This window comes from Drosophila mauritiana, chromosome 2L, assembly GCF_004382145.1.
Source record: "Drosophila mauritiana strain mau12 chromosome 2L, ASM438214v1, whole genome shotgun sequence".
In the NCBI taxonomy this organism is placed as follows: domain Eukaryota; kingdom Metazoa; phylum Arthropoda; class Insecta; order Diptera; family Drosophilidae; genus Drosophila; species Drosophila mauritiana.
This window is the reverse complement of record NC_046667.1, coordinates 5,500,573-5,526,444: the sequence shown is the minus strand read 5'-3', so window position 1 is coordinate 5,526,444 and position 25,872 is coordinate 5,500,573. Positions and strand designations below refer to the sequence as shown.

The window sequence follows — 25,872 nt, the reverse complement described above, 5'->3', positions numbered from 1 at the left end:
GAGTCCACAAAAGAACCATAAATATTTCAATCAATCATTGAAATCCCCTTTCCATCTCCTCCTTCCAGGATCCGATCACGGCGCCTCCTATCGCTCCGATGGCAAGAGTCCACACCTCACCAAGCACGACGCCAAGTCCTTGACCGATGACCTGGATCGCATGCAGGACCTCAAAGGATGGGCCAGCCGGCTGGCTCCCGTTTCGCCGATCCTTGGACTTTCGATGATTCTGGGAGTCGGCTATCTGGGGCCGTGGCCGGGCTAAAAAGTGTACAAAATGGGCATATGGATATCCGATGTTAGTCTAACTAAGATAAACTACTTTGTAAGCAATACCCTTATAAATCGTGTTGGTCGAAGAACTATTATTTTTGTGCTATGTGGAAAGTTGCTTACTGTAAAAAGTTGTTGATGTTTAAGGTAAATCTAAAATTTAAGTCGCATTTTGAAGAAGTTGGTGGGAACTGGGATTCGCAACGGAAATACAAAGTATTAGAGTATAAAACATAAGGGCTTAAACCAAAGAATGTTTTAGGCCAAGTGCATCAGTTGCTGTTTATATTTTTGTTATTATAATCAAATTATGTTATGATCTTTACAAGAGCGAAAGTATAAATAGCAGCAGGTGCACGTGTCTACAACATGAGACTCGAAGCGAGATTAGATCTAAGTCACCGAAATCAGTTGAAACAAAAAATATTTTTACTATTAGCCCAGTTCTAGCTTAGTTTCCAAGCACTGCAAGCTGTATAATAACTATTACATAAACAATTTCATCATGATTTAAGTAAAAATAAAAATCCGTCTTAAATCTTGTAAACCCTATTCTTCAAAATGTGTCGTTTTTTGCTGGAAATAAAAAACGATTTCAACATTTTCGGAAAGCTTTCAATCAATTTGGGGTGATGAAACAAGAGATGCTTTATTTCCAACTACCAATTTATTTTGTATTTTTTTGGCTTGTATTATTTAGAAGGAGCGTGTACCCATTCAAGGCTTTCTATATATTTGAAGAGCCACATTTATAGAAGGTGCGGTTCAGTTCAATAAGTACTTCGCGTCGAGGAGAACGAGCCAAAATTGTTACCAACGAACCCTTATAATGCTGGAGCCCCAAGGCGAATATTTACTGAACCGCAAAATGTACTATACCCAAACAAGTGAAGCCCCACCGCCCGCTGCCATTGTTTACTTTGCCAGCGAATTTGTTCGCCATCGACCCACATGGAAACATTTTTCATTTTTCATTTTTCGTTTTCATTAAAAAAGTGAGCATAGCGAAAAAGTCTCGCGACTTTATAATTTCATTAAAAAAAGCGGTGGGCATGCCAAAGCGGGGCAACTGCAAGCGCAAAAACATAAAAAATAATTATTAAAATAAATTAAATGTCTGCCACCGCCCCCATAAACTTCGTCGAGTGGGCAATTAAAGGAGGCGGCGTGTGAGACGCGGGTGTATAATGGAACGTGGCTAGTTTTTCCTCAGGAGCTGAAGAGTTAAGCGCCATTCCAAAAAAAGCACACACCACACCGGAAAACAAAAAATGCAACATAAAAAAGCGAAACAAAAAAAATCAAATTGCTGCCATGGCATTTTGACTCGAGTTTCACACAACGCCATGGTAAATGGCAAAAAATTGGCATGTGAAACGATTGCAGTCGACTGTCCCTTCGGTTCGACCTCCTGGCCATTGCGGCAATAAAGGCACCAGCTCCAGTTAATAAAGCTAACAGAGCATGTGCCGTATGTCAAAAAAACATATAAAAATTTATGTTTGGTAAGGAATGGTGAGGGGGAGAGGGGGGGATGGCGGTGGCAAGGAAAAGGCAAGGAAAGCAATCGGAAATTTGCAGACAGACTAAAGAATTACCGGAAATGAGCTCCATTATAATGCACAGCTATTTGCGGCTACCCACTGTGCTTTTCTCATTATAAATTACAGTAAAAGCCCGCTTGTTTTTCCAGAGCAAAACGTATAAATATTTAAACTTAAAAATAATTATCCAACATTTCGAAAATGAAGAAAAGAAATTCTTTTGTCGAGCGCTTCGACTATCTGATATCCCTTAGTCAGAAATATATGTTAAAGCACAACAGAGAAGGGTCAACAAATTTTTTGTTCCTTGTAAAATAAAACACCCCTTGTAAGGGTATACTAATTCAATATATATTAAAGCAGGCTCAATTTTTAAAACTTTCAGAGTCAAAGTGTAACCTTTGATTCTTTTACAAATTTAAACACTATGTAATATTTCATGGTAGGTATTTGTATGACAAATTTATATAATGTCATCAGCAAAAGTGATAATTGCAATATGCATGGTAATCAAATATGGGCAGAGATGCTGGACGTTACTTCTGCCGTTTTTCGCTGACAAAATAATTTCTATTGTCAGAGGTCCTTTTTTTGCACGCACGACATTGATCGGCTTAATGACGTAAAGCCGCAATAAATGTTCAACATTAATATTTGACAACATATTAAATGAGCCCACTGCATGCACTGCGGCTGCACTTTCATCGGGCCAAAGTTAAAGCCAACTCTGACCTTTAACAAAAAGCATTGAGCCAGTTTTTGTATCACTTAGCTAACTGCTTCCATTGTGGATCCTGGCTTCCTTTTTTTCGCTTTGATATGGTATGCAGTGCACTTCATTCCCTTTTCTAACCATCTTTTTTGCCAGCTAGGTGGACTTTTTTTCTGAAAGTTTCAGGACGACATTGTATCGAGTGACCGTCGAAAAATTATTAGCATATCAAATAATATATATTAATAAGCATTTATTTAATAAGGATTTAGTTTGCCGCGCAGGAAACCAATATTTTTTAAAAGAAAATAAGGTTTTCAGTAGCCGAGACCACAACCACCGTAAGCTTTTCGACATTGAAGTCAGTAACCACGAGAGCTTTTTCGAACTCGAAACGCTAGAGTTCGACTTCATTTTACATGTTCTAACTACTTCATTTTACCTTCCTGTAGATTGAAATGTCTAATTTACCATCTAAACCTACTTTAAAACAAAAACCTTAAGACGTTTTTAACAAGCTCTTAAGCTTTCTGCACTAACTGCAATGCATTGCAAAATAAAAACCAGTTTATTTGACCGTTTCTTGTACTAGAAGTCCAAAAACTTTTGTATAGTCATGGACATGGCACTAGGTTATAGATTATTTTAAAATAAAATAAAAAAGATATTACTAAAGAATTGTTTATGACCTACCCGAAGATCTGCAGAATGCCAGGTTGTTGTTGCGTAATAACAACTAGAGAGAAACCCATCGCGATATCTACACACCTATTATAATGTACATGGGTGTATGTAAAATAAGAACAGATAGATTCGGACCATACTCCCCAGATGGATAGATAGTTGCTTATAAGCAACTCGATGATCAGCAGAACGCCCAGTTGAGTTGAGTACTGCTGTTCCGATGGACTTCACACTGCTGCTGCTGACCTCGCTGCTCAGCTTTCTGCTGGGCTATCTGCGCTACCGCTTCACCTACTGGGAGCTGCGGGGAATTCCCCAGCTGCGGCCGCACTTCCTCTTCGGTCACTTCTTCAGGCTGCAGTCGGTGCACTTAAGCGAGCTGCTCCAGGAGACCTACGATGCCTTCAGGGGCAGTGCCAAGGTGGCGGGCACCTACGTCTTCCTGCGACCACTGGCCGTCGTTTTGGATCTGGACCTGGTCAAGGCGGTGCTCATCCGGGATTTCAACAAGTTCGTGGACCGGCGAAGCTTTCACGGCGATACGCTCACCGCCAACTTGTTCAACCTGCAGGGCGAGGAGTGGCGTGCCCTGCGCACCAAGTTGTCGCCCACTTTCACTAGCGGGAAAATGAAGTACATGTTTGGAACTGTTTCCTCGGTGGCCCATCAGCTGGGCGGTACCTTCGACGAACTGGTGGGGTCACAGGTACAGTAGTTAACTCATATATTTTTCCCAATAAATTGGAATCATCGCTATCTTAGGGCGCTGTTCTGGAGCTCCATGATCTGATGGCCCGCTACACCACCGACGTCATCGGAAACTGCGCCTTTGGAACCGAATGCAACAGCCTGAGGGATCCGCAGGCAGAGTTCCGGCAGGTGGGGCGTCTGCTCTTTCGGAACAGCAACAGAAGCATCCGGTGGCGTATCTTCAAGATGACCTACCTCAGCTCGCTGGCCAAGCTCGGCCTTCCGGTGCGTATCTTTCACCCGGACATCACCCAGTTCTTCAACCGCATAGTCCGCGAAACGGTGGAGCTGAGGGAGCGCGAGCAAATCCGTCGGAATGACTTTATGGATCTGCTGCTGGATCTTAGGCGGCATGAGAACGGAAAAGGACTCACCATGGAGCAGATGGCCGCCCAGGTCTTCGTATTCTTCGTGGCCGGATTCGAAACCAGTTCCAGCAACATGAGCTACGCCCTATTCGAGTTGGCCAAAAACCAAGATGTGCAGCAGAAGCTGCGTATTGAGATAAACGATTCGTTAGCCAAGCACGGGAAACTAACCTACGAGGCCATGATGGAGATGCCCTACTTGGACCAGACCATCACAGGTATGTATATATTGTGGGTTTCTTTATGTTGGAGATAACAAGTCTGAAGCTGCCTTATCTACCAGAGATAAGCCATTCTAAAAATGATTTGAACAACGTCGTTCAATGACCACCAGTAGTGTTAAAGTGGCATATGATTAATTCTTTCAAGTCAACTTTTGACGGGATTACCAGGGTATAGGAAAATTTGTGAATTAATACATATACCTTATCGGGTGGATAAGGTTTTCTTCGAACCCTTTTCTTTTCAAAGAAACGCGCTGTAAGCGAATCAAATATCTGGATAAATAATACTCGTGTATACAATTCGAACCCATAGGTTATAAAACAGCAGAATCGGGAAAAAAGTGTACCTTGATCAGGAAAACATAAGCACAATTCCCCCTGTTTCATCTGATAGCATTCAAACTGCTCAAATAACAGAACGGATCGAAATGATTGACTGAAAATAAATAAAAGACAATACACATTGGAAAATTTGACACCCTCTTTTCAATTGCCGCTATAGTTTAGAATATCTTAAATTACCAGTATCTTTAAACCAACATCTTTATATTATATATTTTGATATTTGTACACACCAAACTCCATCTGCTTTCCAGAAACTCTGCGCAAGTACCCTGCACTTAGTTCACTTACCCGTCTCGCCAGCGAGGACTATGAGATCCCCTCGCCCGATGGTGGCGAGCCCGTCGTCCTGGAGAAGGGCACCAGCGTGCACATTCCGGTGCTGGCCATACACTACGACCCCGAGGTGTACCCGGAGCCCCACGAGTTCCGGCCGGAGCGATTTGCGCCGGATGCCTGCCGGGAGCGGCATCCCACCGCCTTCCTGGGCTTCGGCGATGGACCGCGCAACTGCATTGGCCTGCGGTTTGGACGGATGCAGGTGAAGGTGGGTCTGATCACGTTGCTCCGCCGCTTCCGCTTCAGCCTGCCGCCCGGATCGCCAACTCAGCTGAAGGTGACCAAGAGGAATGTGATACTCCTGCCCAGCGAGGGCGTCCGATTGCAAGTCGATCCAGTAGAGTCGCGCCTAATGTAAACACGATTCGATGCGGGAATAAACAACGCAGCCTGCCGTTCCGTCAGCAGAATATTCAATTAAACTCACCCGCTCCAATCGCTCGATTGAAAGCCAAACCAAAATTTATGGCAGCCGCAAAGGCCCCCATCCCGTTCGCCACCCAAGGCTACTGCTCAGTTATCCCAGAATCCGACACCATGGGCATTAAATCAACACAGGCGACACAGGTGGTGGAGCTGGGGGAGGAGGAGGCGGAGGCGGAGGAGGATGGCATGGGGACGTGGCCAGCCATGTGAGCCGACCAAAAGCCATTGCGGTTCAGTTTGATGCACTTCTCCGATGGCCAGCAGCACACAGCCCACAGGCCAACAGCCCCCAACCGCCGCAGTTGAGTGTGTGTGAGTCGCCTGCATAAATCCAAACATTTACAATATTTTGCTAATTAGCAAAATATGTGTGAATAATGCATTTGGCAGGGGCGGAGTGTGGGAGTGGGTGGTGGGGGTGTGGGCTGTGGACTCCTGCGTCCTGCAGGTGTCATATTAAATTTATGACCAGAGCTGCCCACACAATCAAGAGACACTCGTGCGGATGGGAAACTGTGACAAGTGGCAGCAGTGGACAGTCTCAACATTTTGGGCATTTCAGTGATTAGTTGTGGGCAAGCAGAAGACTCACTGTCGGCATAATGAGCAGCACTAATCAATAAATGAATCAGGATAAGGAGCGAGTAGTCGGCACTCAGATTGCACTCATATTGAAACATTTTGAAACAGTGGTCGGATTGAAGGGTCTATGAATGGTTTACATATATATACTGAAAATATGTCGTATCACTATTAAATTATCCTTCCTCACCTAATTACTATTGAATAAGTATTAAAACAGGTCGAAGGACTTTATTCACTTTATATCACCGCAAAAAATTATAATTGCCATTAACTTCTGATGGCCACAAGACACAACTTCACAATTACTGTCGACAATATCAACTGATCCAATCATTCGATTTCAATGGCAGGTTGAGTGCGTGTGGGGAATATAAACAATTATAAGAGAGTGCAAATTATGCCTAAAGTGGCAAAGAGAATAAATAAAATTAAGAGCTTAGTTTCTCTATATTTATGGGGAGAATTTGGAGAAGACAACTCAATGCCCTTACAAGAACTATATCATATTAGGATGTATACATTGGCTGAATTTCAAGTGCAATTATAAATTGTTAACTTATTATCACTGATATACGTTCGTGAGTTTAAAAGTATCTTAGATCTATTATAATCGAATAACAAATATACATGAAATCGATTTAATAAGGAATGTCGTTTTCCAGTAAAGAGTTGTCAGGTTGCAATTACCATGTAGTAATATTTAAGTAAGCGACCCTATTAATGTCTCTATTTTAGACGCACGATCTATATAAATGGCTGCATCTATTTCCATATAATCACTTACTTTTATAGACTTTTAATTGGCAATTTCCTAAGCTGGCTGGCAACCTTGACGCTTCCTTCTATAACTCAGCCAGAACTTTTGTCTATTAAACGGCGCCGTAAAAGCGAAAATATAGTCATAATTTATGGCAGTTAAGCAGCTAACAAACTATCCTGCAGATCCTCCCCACCTTTGCATGTCGAGCCACCATCAGTGGGTGTGGGCAGATGTCCCGATGTGGTGGGTGGTGGCTCCAGACGCGCAGGTGATTCGTCCGCCGGGTGGCAGGTGAAAGAACTGCAGCTGTCGTCGTCGCATCCAGCGAAAAACGCGGAAGCGAGTGAAAAGCAATTATCAGGTGTCAAAATTTATATTAGGGCCTCGCAAGCTCGAAAAAGGATACCAGCCAGGAAGCAAGGCAAAGGAAACAAAGCAAGAAACTTGAAAACAAGTTGCTAGTCCTCCCAGTCCTTATAGACTGAAAGAAAATAGTGCTCCTGATCCTGCTGGGACTATCACATATTTGTGCAGAATTCCTTTATATTATTATTATTATTCAAACTGATAAATCTATCTTTGAAGATGAAGTAATATTTTAATTTAAAGTATTTGTTCCCTTTATCTCGAATAGACCCTCTTTTAGTAAGTAATCTTTTTTTAAGTGTTTAGCTAACCCTTTTGGTAAAAATGATTTGTGGCTCCAGTGCATTGGCACGCAATGAAAAGTTTTCGATGGCGAAATGGAGCGGGATAGATAGCTCCTTCCAGGGACGCTTTACAAATCCTTTTTATACGGCATAAAATCTGTTACTTGTGGGGTTCTACTGTTTCCACCGCTATTATTTATTGGTAGTGTGCGTGTGTTGTGCGAAATTATATGCCTGTTATAAAGACGCGATGGGGGAGGGGGCGGGAGTTGATTAGCTCCCGAAAAGCAACTAATATATATATATGAGCAATTTAGAGTTGCAGAGGGCGGTGGCCAGGTCAAAACGGTGCCTGACACAATGTGGCACGGTTATTGAAAAGCGACTGGCTGGTGTGCGTGTGTGGGTGGGCTGACTTTCCTGCCTCGCTTGTTGCACTTGCCACACAAAATGGAAATCTCCAAAGAAAAGTTTCACCCCGAGCAGGAGAAATTTAATTAAATAATGTATCATACCGAACGACTTTGAAGCATTCTTGAATCGATCGCAGGCACTTTATAGTTGCATGTTTCAAAGTATTGGGGTAAGCCCCCTTCCTAGGCACTAATATATTTAATAACAATCAAAACTGACTCGGAACGATGCAGGCGAATTTAATTAAATAATATTTCATGCTGAACTTTGTTATATCGTTTTATACATTTTAGACGGTCTAGTAAAGCAATAATAAATTTTATTTCAATTAAATCTGGGTTGGAAAAATCTTTGTTGCTGCATATTCTACTATAAATTATATCGTTAGAAAATTTGTGTTTGAGAAATTCAAACTAATTTCAGTTAGGTGTAAGATTCCCTTTAGGAAACTACTTTCCTAACTTTATGGAAACTATTTATTGCAAACCTTTGAAGCATTGTTTTTTATTATTGCATACATAAATACAACATAAATACATAAGTAACATTTATTATTTATTATGGATATGGATCCAAAATAGATGACAGCAAAAGATCATCTTGCAGATGGCTTCAGTTCCATTTTATCCACCTACAAGTAAAAATATATAGTATTTCTTGTAAGAATTGCAAGTGATAATTCCCTCTCTCATATTCAAGCGCCATATGACCAATAACAATTCATTTCTCCATCTCACACACTTACTTACTATCAGCACCCCCTCTCACCATCCCTTCACCCAACCGAAAAGGGTTAACCCTTTCCTTTGCCACACATTTCATTCATAAATGCGAGCCTCCAGTTTCACGCGCCCAAAAGTATGGCGAGAGAATTTCCCCGGCTTTCAATGCCATTCAACTCGTGTTCAACCGAGCCGAGAGCGCGCCCCCATTGGGCAGCACACGCACACACACACGCGCAGAGCATGTTAGGAAAAAAGAAGCACCACGAAGTGAAAAGCGCCCGCCAACAAAAAGCAAAATAAAATGTGGCCCAGCAACAACAAAAATCACAGTTGTCTGATTCGTTCGCGAGGCCGCTGCCCACCCCCCGGGCGCCTACTAAAAAACACCACCCACCCACTGGGGCGCCCACGCCCGCCCCCCCAAAACGACGACGATTCGCCAAAGGAGCATCTTCGGCATCGCTCGGCAGTCGCTGGGAGTCGTTCCGTTCCACGCGACTTTGCTGGCCCTCGGAATCGCTGGCTTCAGTACATCGACGGCGCTCGGTTCGTGCGGTTGGCCTTTAGTCCTTCGATATCCTGCTGCATACGGCAAGCAGAATCCCCAACGGAATCGCGTGTGTTTTTTGCCGCCAAGTGTTGCATTCGTGCTGCAAGTGAATCGAAGTGATGCTGTGACTTGAGCTGAGCGAATTTCTCGACAGGATTCTCAAAAAATCAGGACAGCTCAGCCGCAGGACATGTGCAATTTGGAGTTTCAAGGAAAATACAAAATAGCCAAGAAAATGCTCTGAAGAAGGTTGTTATGCTGCAGCTATTAGATTAAATGCGGATTTCAATTAAAATCTGCATGCAAGACTTTTGAAAGAAACCAAGAATCCTTTTCCTAATCGCTGGCTGTGATTGCGGCCAGTGAAGGCATTTGAAAATAGTTTGGCAGCGATTTCGGCCAGGCCAAATCGACAACAAGCAGAACTCGCTCGCGTGTTGAGTCGCGCGCGTTTTTAGCCGCTTGTTGGCAATTTAGCCGCGACTTTGGCGACATTTGCCGTCAGCTGCGTGTTTGCTGTAATTATATTTAAAGTAAAAAAAGCAAAGCCCGAGTTATTTATGAAGCAACAACAATCGGGCCACCCTCGGCGGTCAATGCTCGTCACATGATTTGCCATTTGCCAGCTGCATGCGTGTGTGTGTGTGTGTATCCTGAAATTTGCCTACAAATGCGAATGTGTCTGGCGCGCCACTCGACGCTGTTTATTACGAGTGTGTCCCCGTATGGAGTGCACTGTTTAGGCCACATGGGCAACAATTGCATATTTTATGTTTCACGGCTGCCCGAGTGTAATTTAAAGTTCATTGATATCCATAAAGCGCAGGACAAACCCTCGACGCTCCATGCCAATTTGCTGTCTGCTGCTGGCTGGCCATTTGTTGCAAATATGTTGCAGCGCTTTTGGGCCGAACCGGAAATACAGTGAACACCCCACATTCGGTGGTTTTCCCCCGGGGTGGCATGATGTTGCCTGTTTTCGATTTATGGCGTTTCTCTATCATTTGCATTTTACATATAATTTCTGATCAGTTGTTATCTGCTCGATTGTGATTTCAGTTGGCGCCAACAGCCGATGGTGCACGCTCCAGGTGGGGCAGAGAGTATATATGTATGTGGAAATTAAAACATGTTGACTCAAGATTGAAAGCCCTGTTGTTCTGCTGCGAAATCGTAATACCCTTAATCCGAATTCCCCCGCCTGCTCTCCAGTATCAATTGCATAAGAAGAATTCCAATTGCCCCCGGAGCGATATCGAAAGGCCTCCTCCCGCAGTCGGCTTGACATAATGGCCGGCATGTGAGGAGTTGGATTTTTCCTGCCATTGTTGTTGCTGTTGTTAATAACAAGCGATAATAATCAACTTCCGTGCTGGAAAGCGAGCGGAGGAGAAAATTGTGAAAATCCGAGCGAAACTCTCGTTTCTAGAAGGCGCTGCCAGCCGAACACTATGAGTTATGCAAATTTTATGCAAGGTCCGTTAACTGGGCTGCCCTTTTCTGGGCCGGATTAAAAAATAAAAAGCTAGACGGCGAATAATTCTGGAAAATGTCGAAGTGCCATCGCGATAGAGCGGGATATTTATCACGTGTTAATTAATGTTTGCACTGGAAATTGAATTTCAAGTATAGCTCGAGAAGTCTGGTAGTAGTAGCGACGAATGACATTTCAGTCGGCTCATACATGTCAGCATTATTGTTTTAAAGGGAAATATGCCAAAGGTGCTCCAAGCTAACTGTAGTGGGGGGATTTGGCTACTGAAAATTTGCCATAATTCAGCAGCTGATTATACACATTGGAGCTATGGGGAAAAAGGTTCCGTGCATGTCCGAAACCATAAAAATAATATATGGCCTGGACACTACAAAGTTGCCATGAGCACCTCTTATTATTTGTCATAAATATTTTCCTTTTTTTTTTGGAGTTTTGATGATACGAAGCTATTTGTACTTAAAGCTGGAAACAAAATAGGTACAGGAAAAGGATTTAGAAAGGCGATTTAGCAACTTTAAAATGGGAATAAATGTCACATTTGCTTGGAAAATAGCTTGAAGTCTATTTAGGCATTCCTCACAGTGCTCAAATGAATTTTCACTTTGTTTAAATACTTTATTGTTGCCTTTATTTATTACAAAATATTTTCAATTTTATATAATTATAGAAAAATGTGAAACACAATGATATATGCAGTGATAGATGGTTAAATTTCAATAATTATTGAGAGAGCAGTGAATGAATAAATTTTGTCAGTGTAGTCTGTTGTGCCAATTAGGAAAAGCAAAGCCTTTAACTTGTGATAATTAATAAACATCAGTGATCTACATCGCCATCAATATCCAATGGCACCAAACATCCAAGAGCGCTGCCCACCAGAAGCGGGGAGGCACTTTCGACACATTCGCCTCGATATGGCTTCGGATTGTGGTCAGGCCGTGGGCCTAAAGCCTGAAGCCAGAGCCAGAGAGCCATCACCTGTCCCTGACTCCGAGTCCGACTCCTGACGTGGCCCGCATGCTCTAAATTATTAATAATATTGCCAGGCCCATTTGCTAGACATTTTTAGTGCCTACCGCCGTTCCAGCTCCACCGCCACCCCCTCCCCGGAACCATTTGCAGTGCTGTCGCTTGCCTGTTGTCTTTTGTAGTCTACTTTTCTGGGCATGCAATGCGGATTTAAATGTGTGTGTGTGTGTATGTGAGTGTGTGTGCCTGTGTATGACAAAGGACACATAGCACACATGCCGGCAACTTTGCTTTCAATTCCGCTAAATTATGAAAAAATCAATACGAACTCGAAGGGAGGGGACAAGGAATTTTAATGAAATGTCAGTTTAAAATGGTTCCTGTCAGTTTGCGGCCGCCAGAAAGTAGACTTTTATTTTTCCAAGCCCGAAATCGTTTGCATGTTCAGGCTCATGGCCGAGTCAGCTGGAAAGTTAATCAAGGTTCCCCAATCATAAGGGCGGACTTTCAAACATATTGATATCTGCGTCTGGCAGGCACCCTTCTATTATTGCCCCTAGTTTTAGTTTTAAGTGTGCTGTAAAAATAGTTTGGACAGAAATATAGGGTTCAACCTTAGTTTATCAATAGTAATTTAAGTAATCGACAGAAGTTGACCAGAGAATTTAAGCGAGTAACTGTGCCCATAACGATTGTAACTTTTAGTGTTAGATGTTTTTGTTTTTTACAACAAAATATTCTCTGTTAAAATCTTTAAACTATACATTTTTATTAAATATTGAGCTGAATGGTAGTTTTAATGTATTTTTATGCATTTTCGTAGACAACAGCAATTTAACTATCAATTCAAATGACTATCATCGGTTGAAGCCTCTTAACTATAGACCTAGCAAATGTTTTTGACCAATCCAATAACTATTTGAACAGCTCTTGCCCAATAAACCATTATCGCAAAAGTCTGATTACAACTGCATTGGGTAACATTTGCCGGCAAAAGTTGTGTCGTTCATGTCACCTGGGCAGGGTTCTAAAATGGAAAAGGTGAACTGAACTTAACTCCGGCATAAAGCCCAACTATTTCAGACCCATCAGAAGTCCGTAAAGGTGCACGATTTGATGCTTTATTTACGAGTTCACAGCGTTGCGGCTGCCAACGAAACATTTCATTTCCGTTCCGTAAACAGGTTTGCCCACCGGCCACGTTTAGGAGCCGTGAAACAAAACGGAGAACGAGGCTAAAATGAAATGAGCATAGAGTGGCAGAGCATGCAGAGCATGCAACACCTTTTCCAGAAGATAGTTGCAGGTTGGTAGTTAATTTCTGGCAGCTGTTCGCCTGCACAATTTACACAGCCCAAACACGCAAAATAAGCCAAGAGCAGTGTTCTCCAGCCGGAGAAGGAAATATGCTATGAACTGGGCCCCGGGGGGCACTGGATACGTCCGGAGAGGAAGGCCTTTGGCCCTCCGGCTTTCGGATTTAAACTTGAAACTTTTAATTTGGCGTATTTTCAACCGGCATCGCGATTATTGTTTGCCATTGTTTCGTAGTTTTGATTCTGTTTTCAAGTACTTTTTGTTGAACTTTGCCCTGTTGCCTGTTTACACGCATAAATAGCAACAGCAATGGCCAGAAGTTGATGCCATTAGAGGCGCGCTAATGACTGCCAATTACGAGGCGCGCGGATATTGCCCACTCGACCCTCCTCCTCCTCCATAATTTGGAGCGGTTACAGGTGCTGGGGATTATCTGGCAGGATCTGCACTTCTGGTTTCTCTTTTTACACCACATGATATCGGTCTTGGGTCCATTATAGAATCCCAAAGATTCCCTACAAAAATGTATCTATATCCTTTGATACATAACATCTATTCTATGTGTATATAATGTTTCTATTTTACATGTTTCCTTAGACTAGCTTTAAGGGAAATATCCGATACGACAACTTAATGGTTTCCGGTCATTAATCAACTCAATCAAAGAAAGTAAAGCCCATATATTCAAAATGCAATTAAACTTCTGTCAATGCCGTAAACAAACCTGTGCGTTAAATGTTATTCTGCTCCTAATCCTCATGAGTCAACAATGTAATCCTCAGCGAGTGGAGGTGCCAGCTGAAGTGATAGGTAAGTTGCATCTAGTTGATAGTTGCATATTTTTGTTCACGCTCATATCTATTCATTTTTCTAATTTAAACATTTATCAGCTAAATTGATTTGATTACTTATGTATTGTGATTTAACGCTAACAGAAACTTCCAAACATCGCCGAGAGTCATTCACAAATTGATATTTAGTTAAATGTGTCATTATTCGACATTAATAACTCCATTTCCATCCGCCGTTTGACGATTTCCCGAACACACATCTAATAATATTCCAAATCTGACATAAATGTTATGTTTTTATTTAGCTGTCATCATATTCCATACACTGCATTATATTCCAATTATTTGGCAATCAAGCATGATGGCGCTGCTAACACGAATATCCTTCGACTTTATTACAGTTGATCCCAAATTTAGTTCTCCAATTGTGAATATGACAGCGCCCGTGGGACGTGATGCCTTCCTCACGTGCGTCGTCCAGGACCTGGGACCTTATAAGGTGAGTTCGGGGGAGGGGAAACCAATCCGTTGATAGCTGAACCTAAATTAGCAAATCAGCTCGGTCCGCATCCGCATCCGCATCCGCATCCACTGCGCTCAAGCCGTGGGCTCAATTACACACTCAATAAGCAGCCACAAAACCGAAACCGGCCGCATTAATATTCATTAACATTTCACCATCCCCATTCCCATCCCCAATCACCTTATCCATCCCCATGAGCCGTGTAATCTCAAAGACCAAATCTCGACACCCAAAAGCGGGCAACAAGAGTTGAATGGCAGTCGGAATGAAAGTGAAAATAAAAACATAAATAGGGATATGCCGGGCTTACTGGATGACAAAAGCGAAAATCACATAAAAAGTAATTGAAATATGAATGAGGACGTGTTAAGCGAGTCCGGACTTCGGACTCCGCACTCCGCTCTCCGGATGCCGGATCCCGGAGTGGAGTCCTTCTGCTCCCCCAGTGTCTGTGTTTTTATTTGTGTTTGCATTTGCATTCGTTTGTCTCGATGGGGGAGCCAGTGTATCCGTATCCGTATCCAGCTTCCCGCCAGGTAACAGCAAATGTACGAGTAGATCTCCATTGAAGTGGAAAGCTTTGTCCTCTCACTTCGCCGGTGTGGACCACCGACTCCGCATCCCTGTCCTGTTTGTGTAGAAGGGGATGAAAGTGCGGTGAAGGGAAGTGGGAGGATGGGACAAGGCCATCCCTCAGTCAGTGCCGTGCACAATTAAGCAATGTTCCGCTCAAAGATAATTGAGCAGGCACTTGGGTGTAATTACTTACTTTATGGTGACAGCGCTCTGGGACGTAAAACAAACCCAAATTCAATTTGAACGAAAATATTTCATTAGCCTTCGATTGAACACGGCTGGATATTAGCCAGTGTTTAATTTATTTATGTGCACACTAAAATATGCGCTTTCACAAATAAGTCAAATAGTTTCACGTGTTGACATGTCGGCTGAATGGACTGGGAAATGGGGGACCCCAGTTCATTTTCACATGCGAGCCTCGATCCTGTAAAGCGGTAAAGGGTTGGCCTGCTCCAGCTAACCGTATTCAAAATATTTCAGCTTTTTAACTTACAAGCTGCGTGCTTTATCGCATAATAATTTACCTGGGTAATTGTACAATTACGACCTTTTCCATGGGACTGTGTGGCTGGGTGTGCGTGTGTATGGTTAAAATTTCTTGAATAGTTCTGGGAATAGATTTTTCGTGTATAATTGAACAGCGTTGCATGCTAGTTATGTGTGTTCAATTTGGGAGTTTGATTCACGATGACGCCGTGTAATAGCAACTTTTTGCCTGATAATGATATCCCAGGAATTTGATTACAGTTATAGAACTATAGTTAAATGCGACAATAATGATAGTCCTGCCTCTATTTTTGCCAAAATTAGCGCCCGTGATTATTATAGCTAAAAATGCCAGAGAGATTTAAAGTCTACAGTGTGTGTAATATTAGTTAAGCAATAAAGACACATTTCTCTCAAATAACTATTATATCATTTCATAACATCCTACTTAATAATGTCTTAAATTATGGAAGACCGCACATAAAAACTTTAAATACAATACATTTTTTGTAATACAGGTTGCGTGGCTTCGGGTCGACACCCAGACAATCCTAACGATCCAAAACCACGTTATAACAAAAAACCAACGCATTGGCATCGCCAACTCGGAGCACAAAACATGGACAATGCGCATTAAGGACATTAAGGAGTCGGACAAAGGCTGGTATGCACACTAAGTGAATTCAGAAATTCGTCATAATAATTGGTAATATCTCAGGTACATGTGCCAAATCAACACGGATCCGATGAAAAGCCAAATGGGCTACCTCGACGTTGTGGGTAAGTGGATTGTGGGCGGTTTATTTTTTGCTCATTACGTTTCGGTTGTCAAACAATCATACGCCTCGTTGCCAGGACTGGAACACCCATTGTTCGAACCGTATTCCGTGAAACAAAAATATTAAAAAATTAAATGGGAAAAGAAATGCGTTGAACAAAACCTTTCTGACCCACCATCCCCCGCTGCCAGTGTGCAGTTCCGTGGCTTATTAAATTCCACCGGCTAATTCGGCGCACCAGGATCCCCCCTAGGATTCACCAGCAACTCCGCCAACGGAGCGAGTGCTTAAACATGTTTAACCGTCCACTGAACCGCAGAAACTGTTGATTTTGAATTAAAACGGCAACGCAGCAGCGGAATGGAGGCATCGTAAGAAATGCTTGCAGCCTATGAAGTGTTCGCCGGGCACATTGGGGCTGTCCATTTGTGGTCTGGCCCCATTCCCCATTACCCATTGCCCGTTTTCCGCTCCCAGCTGCCCACTGAACTGCCTAAATACCTCTCGCTGGCAAATCTAAATCAAAGCGCTAAATATTTTAGCCACCATTGCAGTCGGCGCGGCATTCACCGGCAAACACGAAAAAGTATAATCAACTGTGTGTATTTGCACTGGATAATCAGCGGGCGCTGCACAGTGGGTCAAAATCAATTGAGAAAAATTCAAAACAGAAATTAACGTAATGAAAAGAATTAGAACAATTTTTCCTTTTTATGAATAATATCTTTTTATCTGTTTGAGTGGTTTTATTATAAAGTATTGTTGCTGCTGCAATGTTAGTGGTTTTCTGAACCAAGTCAGGTTTCCACACTTTTTTGCCCACTGTAAGCCGCTCGAAATGGTTTCGAGGGAAATTCGAGGGTAGGCGAAAAATCGAAAATCGGCCACGGGAAACGTTCGAGTTTCGAACAAGTGGAGGGTGGCCCGTGGACGGTGGTCGCTCCTGATGATTTTCGTGACCGAGTGCAGTTAAATAGTCGACGACAAACCGTAGCGGAAGCGGCAGAGCTCTCACCTTTTCCGATTTCCAATGCCTGCCCCCTCTTGTCCGCACACTCACGTACCCTCATCCAGGATGTGGACGCAGGACGAGCTTATACTCACATGACTGCCGTCCGTTGCGACATTTTAGCAGATGAAAAATGCATATTCCAAAAATTTGTTTCTCCCACACAAAATACCAGTTAGCAATTAAAGCTCTAGTTCAAACTCTCACACAATATGAAACTCGTGTGACAATCGTCTTGCAATGGGCCGCCTTCAATGGTTTCACTTACCATGCCCCACCCAGTTTTCTGAAGGTTCCGAATGGATTTCGTGAACGCAGAGCCACAGAGCCACCACCACCACAACCGGCCAACCAGTTTTCTGGGGCTGCAATTTTCCCGCTCCCAGGCTAACCTTGGCCACTTAATGACCATCCAGTGGTCACCGGCCAGTGGCGCACAGACTGACTCACTCGCTGCCGAGCTTAACAAGCTGTTTGTCAACACCAGCACATTTTTTGGTCATTTACCGACCACATAATTGCGGGATATTATATGCATACAATCCGGGGACCAGCCCCATGTTCCACCACTCGCCTCTCCTCGTATTATTACGTTTTCACGGTTCATAGGTTTTCCGCTGTGGGTGTCCGTCCGCTCTGCTGTCCGCTGTCTGTTGTCCGTTGTCCGTTGTCCTTACCGCAGCTACGGCTGTAATAATTTGTGTGTTTCAGGACATGCGAAAAGTTTGTCCTTAAAACAAAGGCGAACGCGAGGACCGGACTTCCCATTTCGCTGGGGCATCGAATGCAAGCGGGAGTATCCTTTGCTGGTGACGGTGGGTCCGAATGAATCACTGCCATCGCTGGCCGACCTGTACAGTCCGAGCTAATTATTTAAATGAATAATTACAAACTTAAATTATTTAAAACGCTCCCTCTGATTCCCGCCCTTCTCCTTTACTCTCTTTCTTCTTCACATGTGGACTTTTTGTAATGTTTGCTATAAATATTATCTAACCGCGACAAACGTCTGCCGACCTCGATGGCAATCCGATGGCCGATGGCTGCAGTACCGCCGGATATCCTAGATTATCCTACGAGCACGGACATGGTCGTTCGCGAGGGCAGTAACGTGACGCTCAAATGCGCTGCTACCGGTTCGCCAGAGCCGACAATTACATGGCGACGCGAAAGTGGAGTGCCCATCGAGCTGGCCACCGGAGAGGAAGGTAAGTTGAGGCTCGTATTTTGGTATACCGGGCTCCTGCACTGCAAACAATTTTAGCGCACTATTAAGACTTTCAAAAGGTATAGGATTCTTAACTATATTCTTTACTACATTCATAATCAGGATCGATAGCCGAGACGTATCCGTCCGTATGAACCTCCAGATCTCAGGAGTTTAAATCCATATCTTCTATACAACATCGTTGTTTTCTTATATGAGTACACAAATATTTTAGGGTCTGACCCTCCTTTGAGCTGCTTTTTCATGCTGGTTCAGTTTGCTGATAGCTTTTATTTCCGTTTCTCACGGTACAGTTGGACCACCCCCACCCCCATTGGCGCCCGCCCTTCTGATTTGTAAGTACCTGTGCTGTTGTTCCCGACTCCGCTGCCTGAATGAGCCCTGCCATCCAACATTTTGGAGTACTTTTACACAAAAAGGCAGCGGCAACCCAGTTGGCCATCAGCAGTTATAGCTGCAGGCAGGACTCGGCCTAGAGAGTCCTGCCCAAGGCTATCGAGTGTGTGGGTGGTCCTTGCCAGCATGGCAGGCTGAATGGGCCGATGGGCCGATGGGTGGCAGTCCCAGTTCGTGGCCATGCCACCTGCACATGCAGACGGCAGAGTGGCCAGCATGCAGAGCTGTGCCCCCTCCTGTTGGCCGTTTGCCCGTTGATGATGATGACGTCTGACTGACAGAATTAGCAAATGGTTAGGGGCCGATCATTGGTGGCGGCAAACTGGCGGTTGCAGCCGGACCAGATTTGCTAATTGGCCTTGAAGTATTCGCAGTTGAGAGGAGTTGCAATTCAAGTTCTTAATTTGGAAAGTTTGCCAGCGCCAAAAACGAGTTTGTATACAGTTTGGTATTTAAAGAGAGCATTGTGATTATTTTTCGTAAAAATATATAATATTATTTTATTTAATACTCCGAACAAGTATGCAATCCCTTGTATACGCTTATATTTTGGAAAGGAATTAACTTTAATTCCGAAAATGTTATTGAGCCATAATGCATTAATGTTGAAAGGGAAGACTCAAAAGTAATGTATGCACACCATAGCCCACACAATGCAATAATATAAATGAACTCAAATCAAAGGTGCTGCAGAAAAGATCCCCGGAAAACCTGAAAACCCCCGAAACGGCAAACGTAAAACGGAAAAAACTCATACGGCTAAATGAGAGGATGCAAAAAAATCAGCATAAAGAGAACAAAAAGCTGGCGAAATGACCTTTTCGCCGGGGCTTAAATGGCTGCCACCCAATTCAGCCCTTTCTCGGCCAAACGAGTCTGCTTCCTGTCCGGCAACTGCAGTGCCCCTGGAAAAGCGGGGGCTTCCACTTCCATTTCCCAGGACTCGTTCGTGTGTTTTTGTGTGCGGCAAGTCAGAGGAGGGCTAGACTAGATTGGCATAAAGTTAGTCGGTGATGAAGAGTTTATTATATGAACCTTTACCATCAAATTTCCATAGTTATGCTTTTTGATATAGATACAACCATTAAATAAGTAATACCTTTTAAATAGTAATAGTGTTTAAAGATATCACGCGTGAGTAACTTAATTAGTACAAGTACAAAATAAAAACAGTTCTAAAATCTCATTATTTAAATTTAAAATTTCGTGAGCCAAAAAAGAGTATTTCCCATTCCATTTGCACATTCTCTATTGTTTGAAGTCCCCTTTTGTTTCCCTGGACAAAGTTTGTTTCATTTGAAATTTGATTATTTCGTTACGTGTTCGTTGGCCGCTGCTCTGAAATAAAATGAAATCGGCCGAACAGAAGTAAAGTTTTATGCCGTGGCGGGCTCAAACAAAATTACACGTATTTCGTGGCTATTACGTTTAATGACCGCACTGTGAACCGTCGGAAAAGCCGCACAGGAAAAAAAATGTAAACTGGCCGCGGAGTTCGGCTAATAAGCGACTCGGTCGGGCTAAAATGGACCCGTGGCTCAAAAGGCCAAATCAATAAACGAAAAATCAGCATATTATTATGTGCCACAACCTTACCCAACAATATCAAGCGCAAACTAGCCAGCACTTCCGCTTCCGGCGCCCCCAAACATAGCCACATTCATTCGTATCGCCGTCTGCGGTGCTGCCGGCCTAAACCAGCTCCAATGCCGTTTATATAATGCAATCTCGGCCCGGCCATGATAACAGGATGTTTGTGTTTGTTCGGAACACCAAAGTGTTGAGCAACGCCATAAAAGTCCGCAGCATCTGGTACATATAATTTTGTTGAGTTGCACTCAACTTTTGTTGAATGCGCAGCACTGAAGTTGCACACATTTCCTAGCGAGCTTAGAAAAATGTTATTATTACTGCAATAATGGCAAAGTTTTGTTCGCACTTTTGTCGCCCGAAGGTAATTACAACTGTGTATTTCCGGTTATCCAACCTAGAACTTTTCTGCAGGAAATTAGAGCCCATAAACGAACTGAGTTCTTTTTGATGTCAAGCTTTTCGGCAGGAAATAAGGTCCTTAACGTATTCAAGTTTTCTAGTGATTAAATAATAGAAAATAATAACCGTTTTGCATAAAATTGAAGTTAAATTTTCATTTCTCTTTCAGTTTTGAGCATCGAAGGCACTGATCTAGTGATACCGAATGTTAGGCGCCATCACATGGGAGCCTACTTGTGCATAGCCTCCAATGGAGTCCCTCCCTCGGTGAGCAAAAGGATAACGCTAGTTGTGCACTGTGAGTAGCCACATAGAACCAATTTAGGAATATAACTATATATGTAACTTCGATTCAAGTCCCGCCGATGATCACCGTTCAGAACCAACTGATTGGCGCTGTAGAAGGAAAGGGCGTCACCTTGGACTGCGAATCGGAGGCATATCCCAAGTCGATCAATTACTGGACCAGGGAACGTGGAGAGATTGTGCCACCAGGTGAGTAGTCAGAAATAGTACTAGATAATCTTACATTTTAAGTATAGAAGTATACCTAAGTCCATCAATCCATCAGATACATTACTGATTGTTATAATAATACTTAAGCGTAATAAGTTAGATGCTAAAAATTGCACTTTAAAAAGCTGTCAAGTACATAATTTAAGTGTACAATTTGTCGCTTCGCATAAAGTTATCTATTTAAATTGAGTGCCAACATTTTATTACCTCACATTCGGTGAGTGCTAAGGGACATTTAAGAGGTCATAAACCGTGACGACCACATTAGCACATTAGCACTAAGCCCGAAGCCCGAAGCCAAATCAGACTCCTGGCCGCCAATCCCTTGGAGGAAAAGTTGGCTTTCCCGCCGGAGCGCACGGGCAGCCAACTAGCGACTAACAAACTGATGACCGCCGAGTGCAGGCTGCTCGCGACAGACGCAGACACACCAAAAAAGTTGTTAATTAGCTGATTTAGTCGCGGCACTAACACGGATGTATACTCGGTCGACAGGACCGCAGTGCTGCGGTTTCATCCTGTCGGTGAAAGTGGCAATGCGATGGCTCGAAGAAGCGGCTTGGCTGCTGATTTCCTGCTTTGGCTGCCTGGATTCGCAGTCGTTGTCATAAGTGGAAATTAAATTAATTTACAATTTTGTTTCTGGCAGATTTTAATTGACACCAGAAAAACCGAATCAGCCCCAATCCACACACACACACACATAGCCCCCCTTCTGATCTCGGCCTGCGGTGTGACATGAGTTCGTGCATAAATTTATGCCTGTCAGCAACATTGTTGAAACTTTTGCCCGCCCGTACTTACGGTCGATGTGCGCGTGACATGCATTTAATTATTAAATAAGGCAAAATTTCAATTAAATATTAATTAGTTTATTATTTTAATGAAATATTAACTCAGATATCAAACGCCCTACCTCTACACAGGTGGCAAATACTCCGCGAATGTCACGGAAATCGGCGGCTATCGCAATTCGATGCGGCTCCACATAAATCCCCTCACACAGGCCGAATTTGGATCCTACCGTTGCGTGGCCAAGAATTCCCTGGGCGACACGGACGGCACAATTAAGCTGTATCGTAAGTAGTTCTCAGAACCCATTACGGGTATAGTTCAGATGCGGTAAGGATCGCTGTTCTATCGCCCACAGGAATTCCCCCGAATGCCGTCAACTATGTGGAGAACTTTGAGGCGCGGCACAAAGGTGAGTGTGGCACAAAACAAAACTCGACAGTATTTTCGGGCACTACCTTATAAGTTGTAAGACAATTGCTGCATGTTCGCCAACGGCGGCAGGAGTTTAGCACTCTGGATACCCTGCACTCGAAGTGTGCCACCCAACAGCAGCAGCTTTGGCTGAAGTAGATGGAGATGCGCGAGAGAAGAAAAATTTAATAGCCACTTGGCATAAATTTAAGATGAGCTGCAAATATTCAAGTTGGCGCGGACTGGCGGGGCGTGGCAGGAATCATGGGAAATATAAAGCTGGTGGCGAACGAGTGGCGAGGCGAGGAAAAAAACGCATAAATAATTCATACGCCATGCAAATCCGTTTCAAATCGTCAACGCCACGGATCAGGTGAATGCTGGCAGGCGAATGGAAGTGTGGTTGAGGTCAGAGTGAAAGTTGTTGGGGGAGAGGAGAGAGGCGACAAACAGCGACAGGGTATTATGAATATGCATTGTAAACTCGAATCCTTTTTCGGCACAGTAATTTAAAGATACTTGGCTGCTAAACTCAACCGCAATTCGATCATTTCTCGTTGCACAGGCAAAAAGCGGACGAAAAGCTCGGAGTCGCATCATCCGGCCAGGGCCCAGGAGCACAGTGGCGAGGATATGGAAAATCCGGGCAAAAGGAAAGGTAAGAGAGCCGAACGAAAGGAAGGGAAAAGGAAATGGAAGGGCTTGCGGCGAGTGCGGCGTGCCGATTAGGGTTATGGGCCATATTTCAAGCATTTGCCCTGCGGTTTGGGTCCAGCTTAACAGGCCACTTGAGACGGTACGAAAGCCATAAAAAACGGGGGGAGCACCCACACCCCACCACCCCACTGTTTAACAGATTTTCACACTAATTTGCAAAGCGGAGCGACCCACAAAAAGTGAGGGATGTGGAGCAGAGCGGCAAATCGTAGCATACTTTTTGGGGCAGGTAGCAGGTAAAAGTTTCACTTCCTTTGGGTCTTGCGGAGTAATTGTATATCAATAAACACGCTCGGCTTGGCATTGTGGCCATTTAATGATTTGTAAATACTTGGCCACAATCAAATAAATTCCTACCTGTTCGTTTGCTGGCCGAAAGTTGAATCCCAAGCTCTGCGTTTTTATCGATTGAGTAAGTGGAATGAGAAGAACTTTTTTCTCGGCCCGAAATAGAGTCTTCACAATGTTTAAAGACCATCATGAGTAAGCTAGGATAGTTAAATCAGTTGCATTTTTCGAAATTCAAGTAATCGATCACTTAAAAGTACCTGTGATTCTGGCCTTAGCAAACAGCAACCTGACCATATCCCCGACCAGGCCAGCTAATCAGTTCACTCAAAAGCCTTATCCAATTTCCGCTGCTGCCCAGCGATGCCATTAACATACGAGTGTCTCCTCTTCCCGCAGCCGATTTGAGTCTGGGTGCGGAGAGCATTGACAGCATTTACGGAAACTCCGCAGCTGGGAGTCTGCGGCGCCAGGACCTCGGCGGAATGCTGCTCCTACTCCTGCCATTCGCTGTGGCTGTGTCACTGGCGACGGCGGGAGTGATCCGGGCAACTCAGATGACACTGCCGCCACAAACACTGACGCATGTTTGACACAGACGCCGAGTTGACATGGACATGGAGTCAGTGCTAAATCTGAACTTGCTCCAGCAGACGGAGGTGGAGCTGCAGATGGAGCTGGAGCTGGAGCTAGAGATGGAGCCGAAGCTGGAGCAAGAGCCACGGTCTGTGGCAGTGCAATGATGATTGAGCTTGTCAATGCCAAACGCTGCTTGGTGCTGATTTATGGCTCGTTGCGGCTGCTTTTAGTTAAAGTTCGTCGACGCGAAATTACATATATCAAATCCAGCTGTAGCCAGTAAGCAAACTAGGCTTCCTAATTCCTAATTCCCAATCGCGCGATTGTCCAGCAGTAGGATTCTAGTTAAGGTTCGAGTTTAGCCGGCAGAGCAACGCGTTGTAAAATATGGCAGATTGCACTTCAGGTACGGCACATGTATATAGACGAATTGCAAGGTTTTTGTGTATAACTCTAGCAGGTAAATAAATCGGAGAAGGCAAGGCAAGGCAAGAAGGCTATGTATTATAACACTTGTATAAACCAGATGTTTGATTTAAATTTGTTATGTTAAGTCACCAAGAAGTTGGCAAAAGGGAAGGGAAATGAATTCAAAAAGAAATGTTGCAAGATATAATATTAACCGGTATACCTAACTATATCGCAAAACTGCAAAACAGATTTAGATATCCGCCAAAAGCTTAATGTAAAAACAGAAATAAATTAACAAGCTCAGCAGCTGGCTGTGTTTTCAAAAACTTCAACCATTCGAAATGTTTTGGGTCTTCTTACTCCGCTTCGTTGCTCCAAATATATTATGAACCCATTTAAAATGTTTAACACTATTCGCCTCGTTCAACAAAATACATATCATTTATTCAGCGATCCAAAAAGTGAATTTAATTTAATACGTTCCCTTGTATGATTAAACTTCAACAAACAATCCATTAATTTCGTACATTTAAAGGTAATATATAAAAAGTATAGGCAAGCCGTAAATTTAATGCGCAAATTAATCTCACGATTTAGTGCGGATAAAGCTCCATTTAATATAGCTAAATGTATATTTCCAGACAAAATTAAATTGTTAAATACAAAGTATATCAGTTATGTTTAAATCGCTATCATGTACACACACACACACATATATATATATTTATCAAATACCAATATTAACGAATAATTGTAAGCATCACATGTACATGAGAGTGTAAGCGAATTGCCGAATCGAATCGACAGGTATATTTATAAAATAAACAAAAGTTTAAAGGGTTAAGTAAAACATGTCTTTTAATACTAATATTGGCAATTGATCTGAACTAAAATAATTTCGTAAGTATGCTTAATACACATATATATATTGTTTTGTAGCATTCCAAAGCTGAGTTATGTGCAAGATACTTTAAATCGGCAAAAGGGCTTAGGAGCATAAATTACAAATACGTCTAACTGGGCACTAAAAAACCAAATTAAAAGCGGCTACAAAATTGAAATAAAACAAAAAAAAAATGCTTTCATTAAGAAATCTTTAAGTGCTGGCTAGCACGCAAAACCAAACCATCAAAGCAAAGCCAAAATTAGAAAATACAACTCGGAAAACTCTTCAAAAAGCTCCTGCTAATAAAAGCCCTTTCCAGTCGCTGTAAGTGTGTGGGTGCATGTACATATGTGTGTGTG

General features: G+C 43.1%; 3 protein-coding genes across 5 annotated transcripts in view; all 3 read left to right on the top strand.

Annotated features, from left to right (window-relative positions):
• The window catches only part of LOC117150511 (hemicentin-1), a 35,132-nt gene extending 34,315 nt beyond the window's left edge, over positions 1–817 (top strand). Inside the window, exon 13 of the mRNA XM_033317418.1 lies at positions 69–817. Coding sequence (XP_033173309.1) covers positions 69–265 — 197 coding nt within the window. The 3' untranslated portion in view covers positions 266–817. The remainder of the gene's footprint in view (positions 1–68) is intronic.
• Positions 818–3,433: 2,616 nt separating this feature from the next.
• LOC117138777 (probable cytochrome P450 6a14) lies at positions 3,434–5,658 on the top strand. Its single transcript, XM_033300967.1, has 3 exons — positions 3,434–3,919; positions 3,976–4,549; positions 5,152–5,658. Exons 1-3 carry the CDS (start codon positions 3,434–3,436, stop codon positions 5,592–5,594), a joined length of 1,503 nt encoding a protein of 500 aa, XP_033156858.1. The 3' UTR covers positions 5,595–5,658.
• A 3,690-nt stretch (positions 5,659–9,348) lies between these two features.
• On the top strand, positions 9,349–25,444 carry LOC117150662 (limbic system-associated membrane protein). 3 transcript variants are annotated; one of them, XR_004460771.1, is made up of 13 exons: positions 9,349–9,595; positions 13,725–13,937; positions 14,320–14,417; positions 16,025–16,170; positions 16,225–16,286; positions 18,344–18,502; positions 21,080–21,208; positions 21,268–21,405; positions 22,353–22,505; positions 22,577–22,630; positions 23,198–23,290; positions 24,037–24,622; positions 24,677–25,444. XR_004460771.1 is itself a non-coding variant. In XM_033317651.1 (12 exons), exons 2-12 carry the CDS (start codon positions 13,817–13,819, stop codon positions 24,228–24,230), a joined length of 1,347 nt encoding a protein of 448 aa, XP_033173542.1. In that variant the 5' UTR covers positions 9,349–9,595; positions 13,725–13,816; the 3' UTR covers positions 24,231–25,444. The 3 variants fall into 3 exon arrangements, 2 of the variants coding, with proteins under 2 accessions (XP_033173542.1, XP_033173543.1); XM_033317651.1 differs by having other exon boundaries at positions 24,037–25,444; XM_033317652.1 differs by lacking the exon at positions 18,344–18,502 and having other exon boundaries at positions 24,037–25,443.
• Positions 25,445–25,872: the final 428 nt, after the last annotated feature.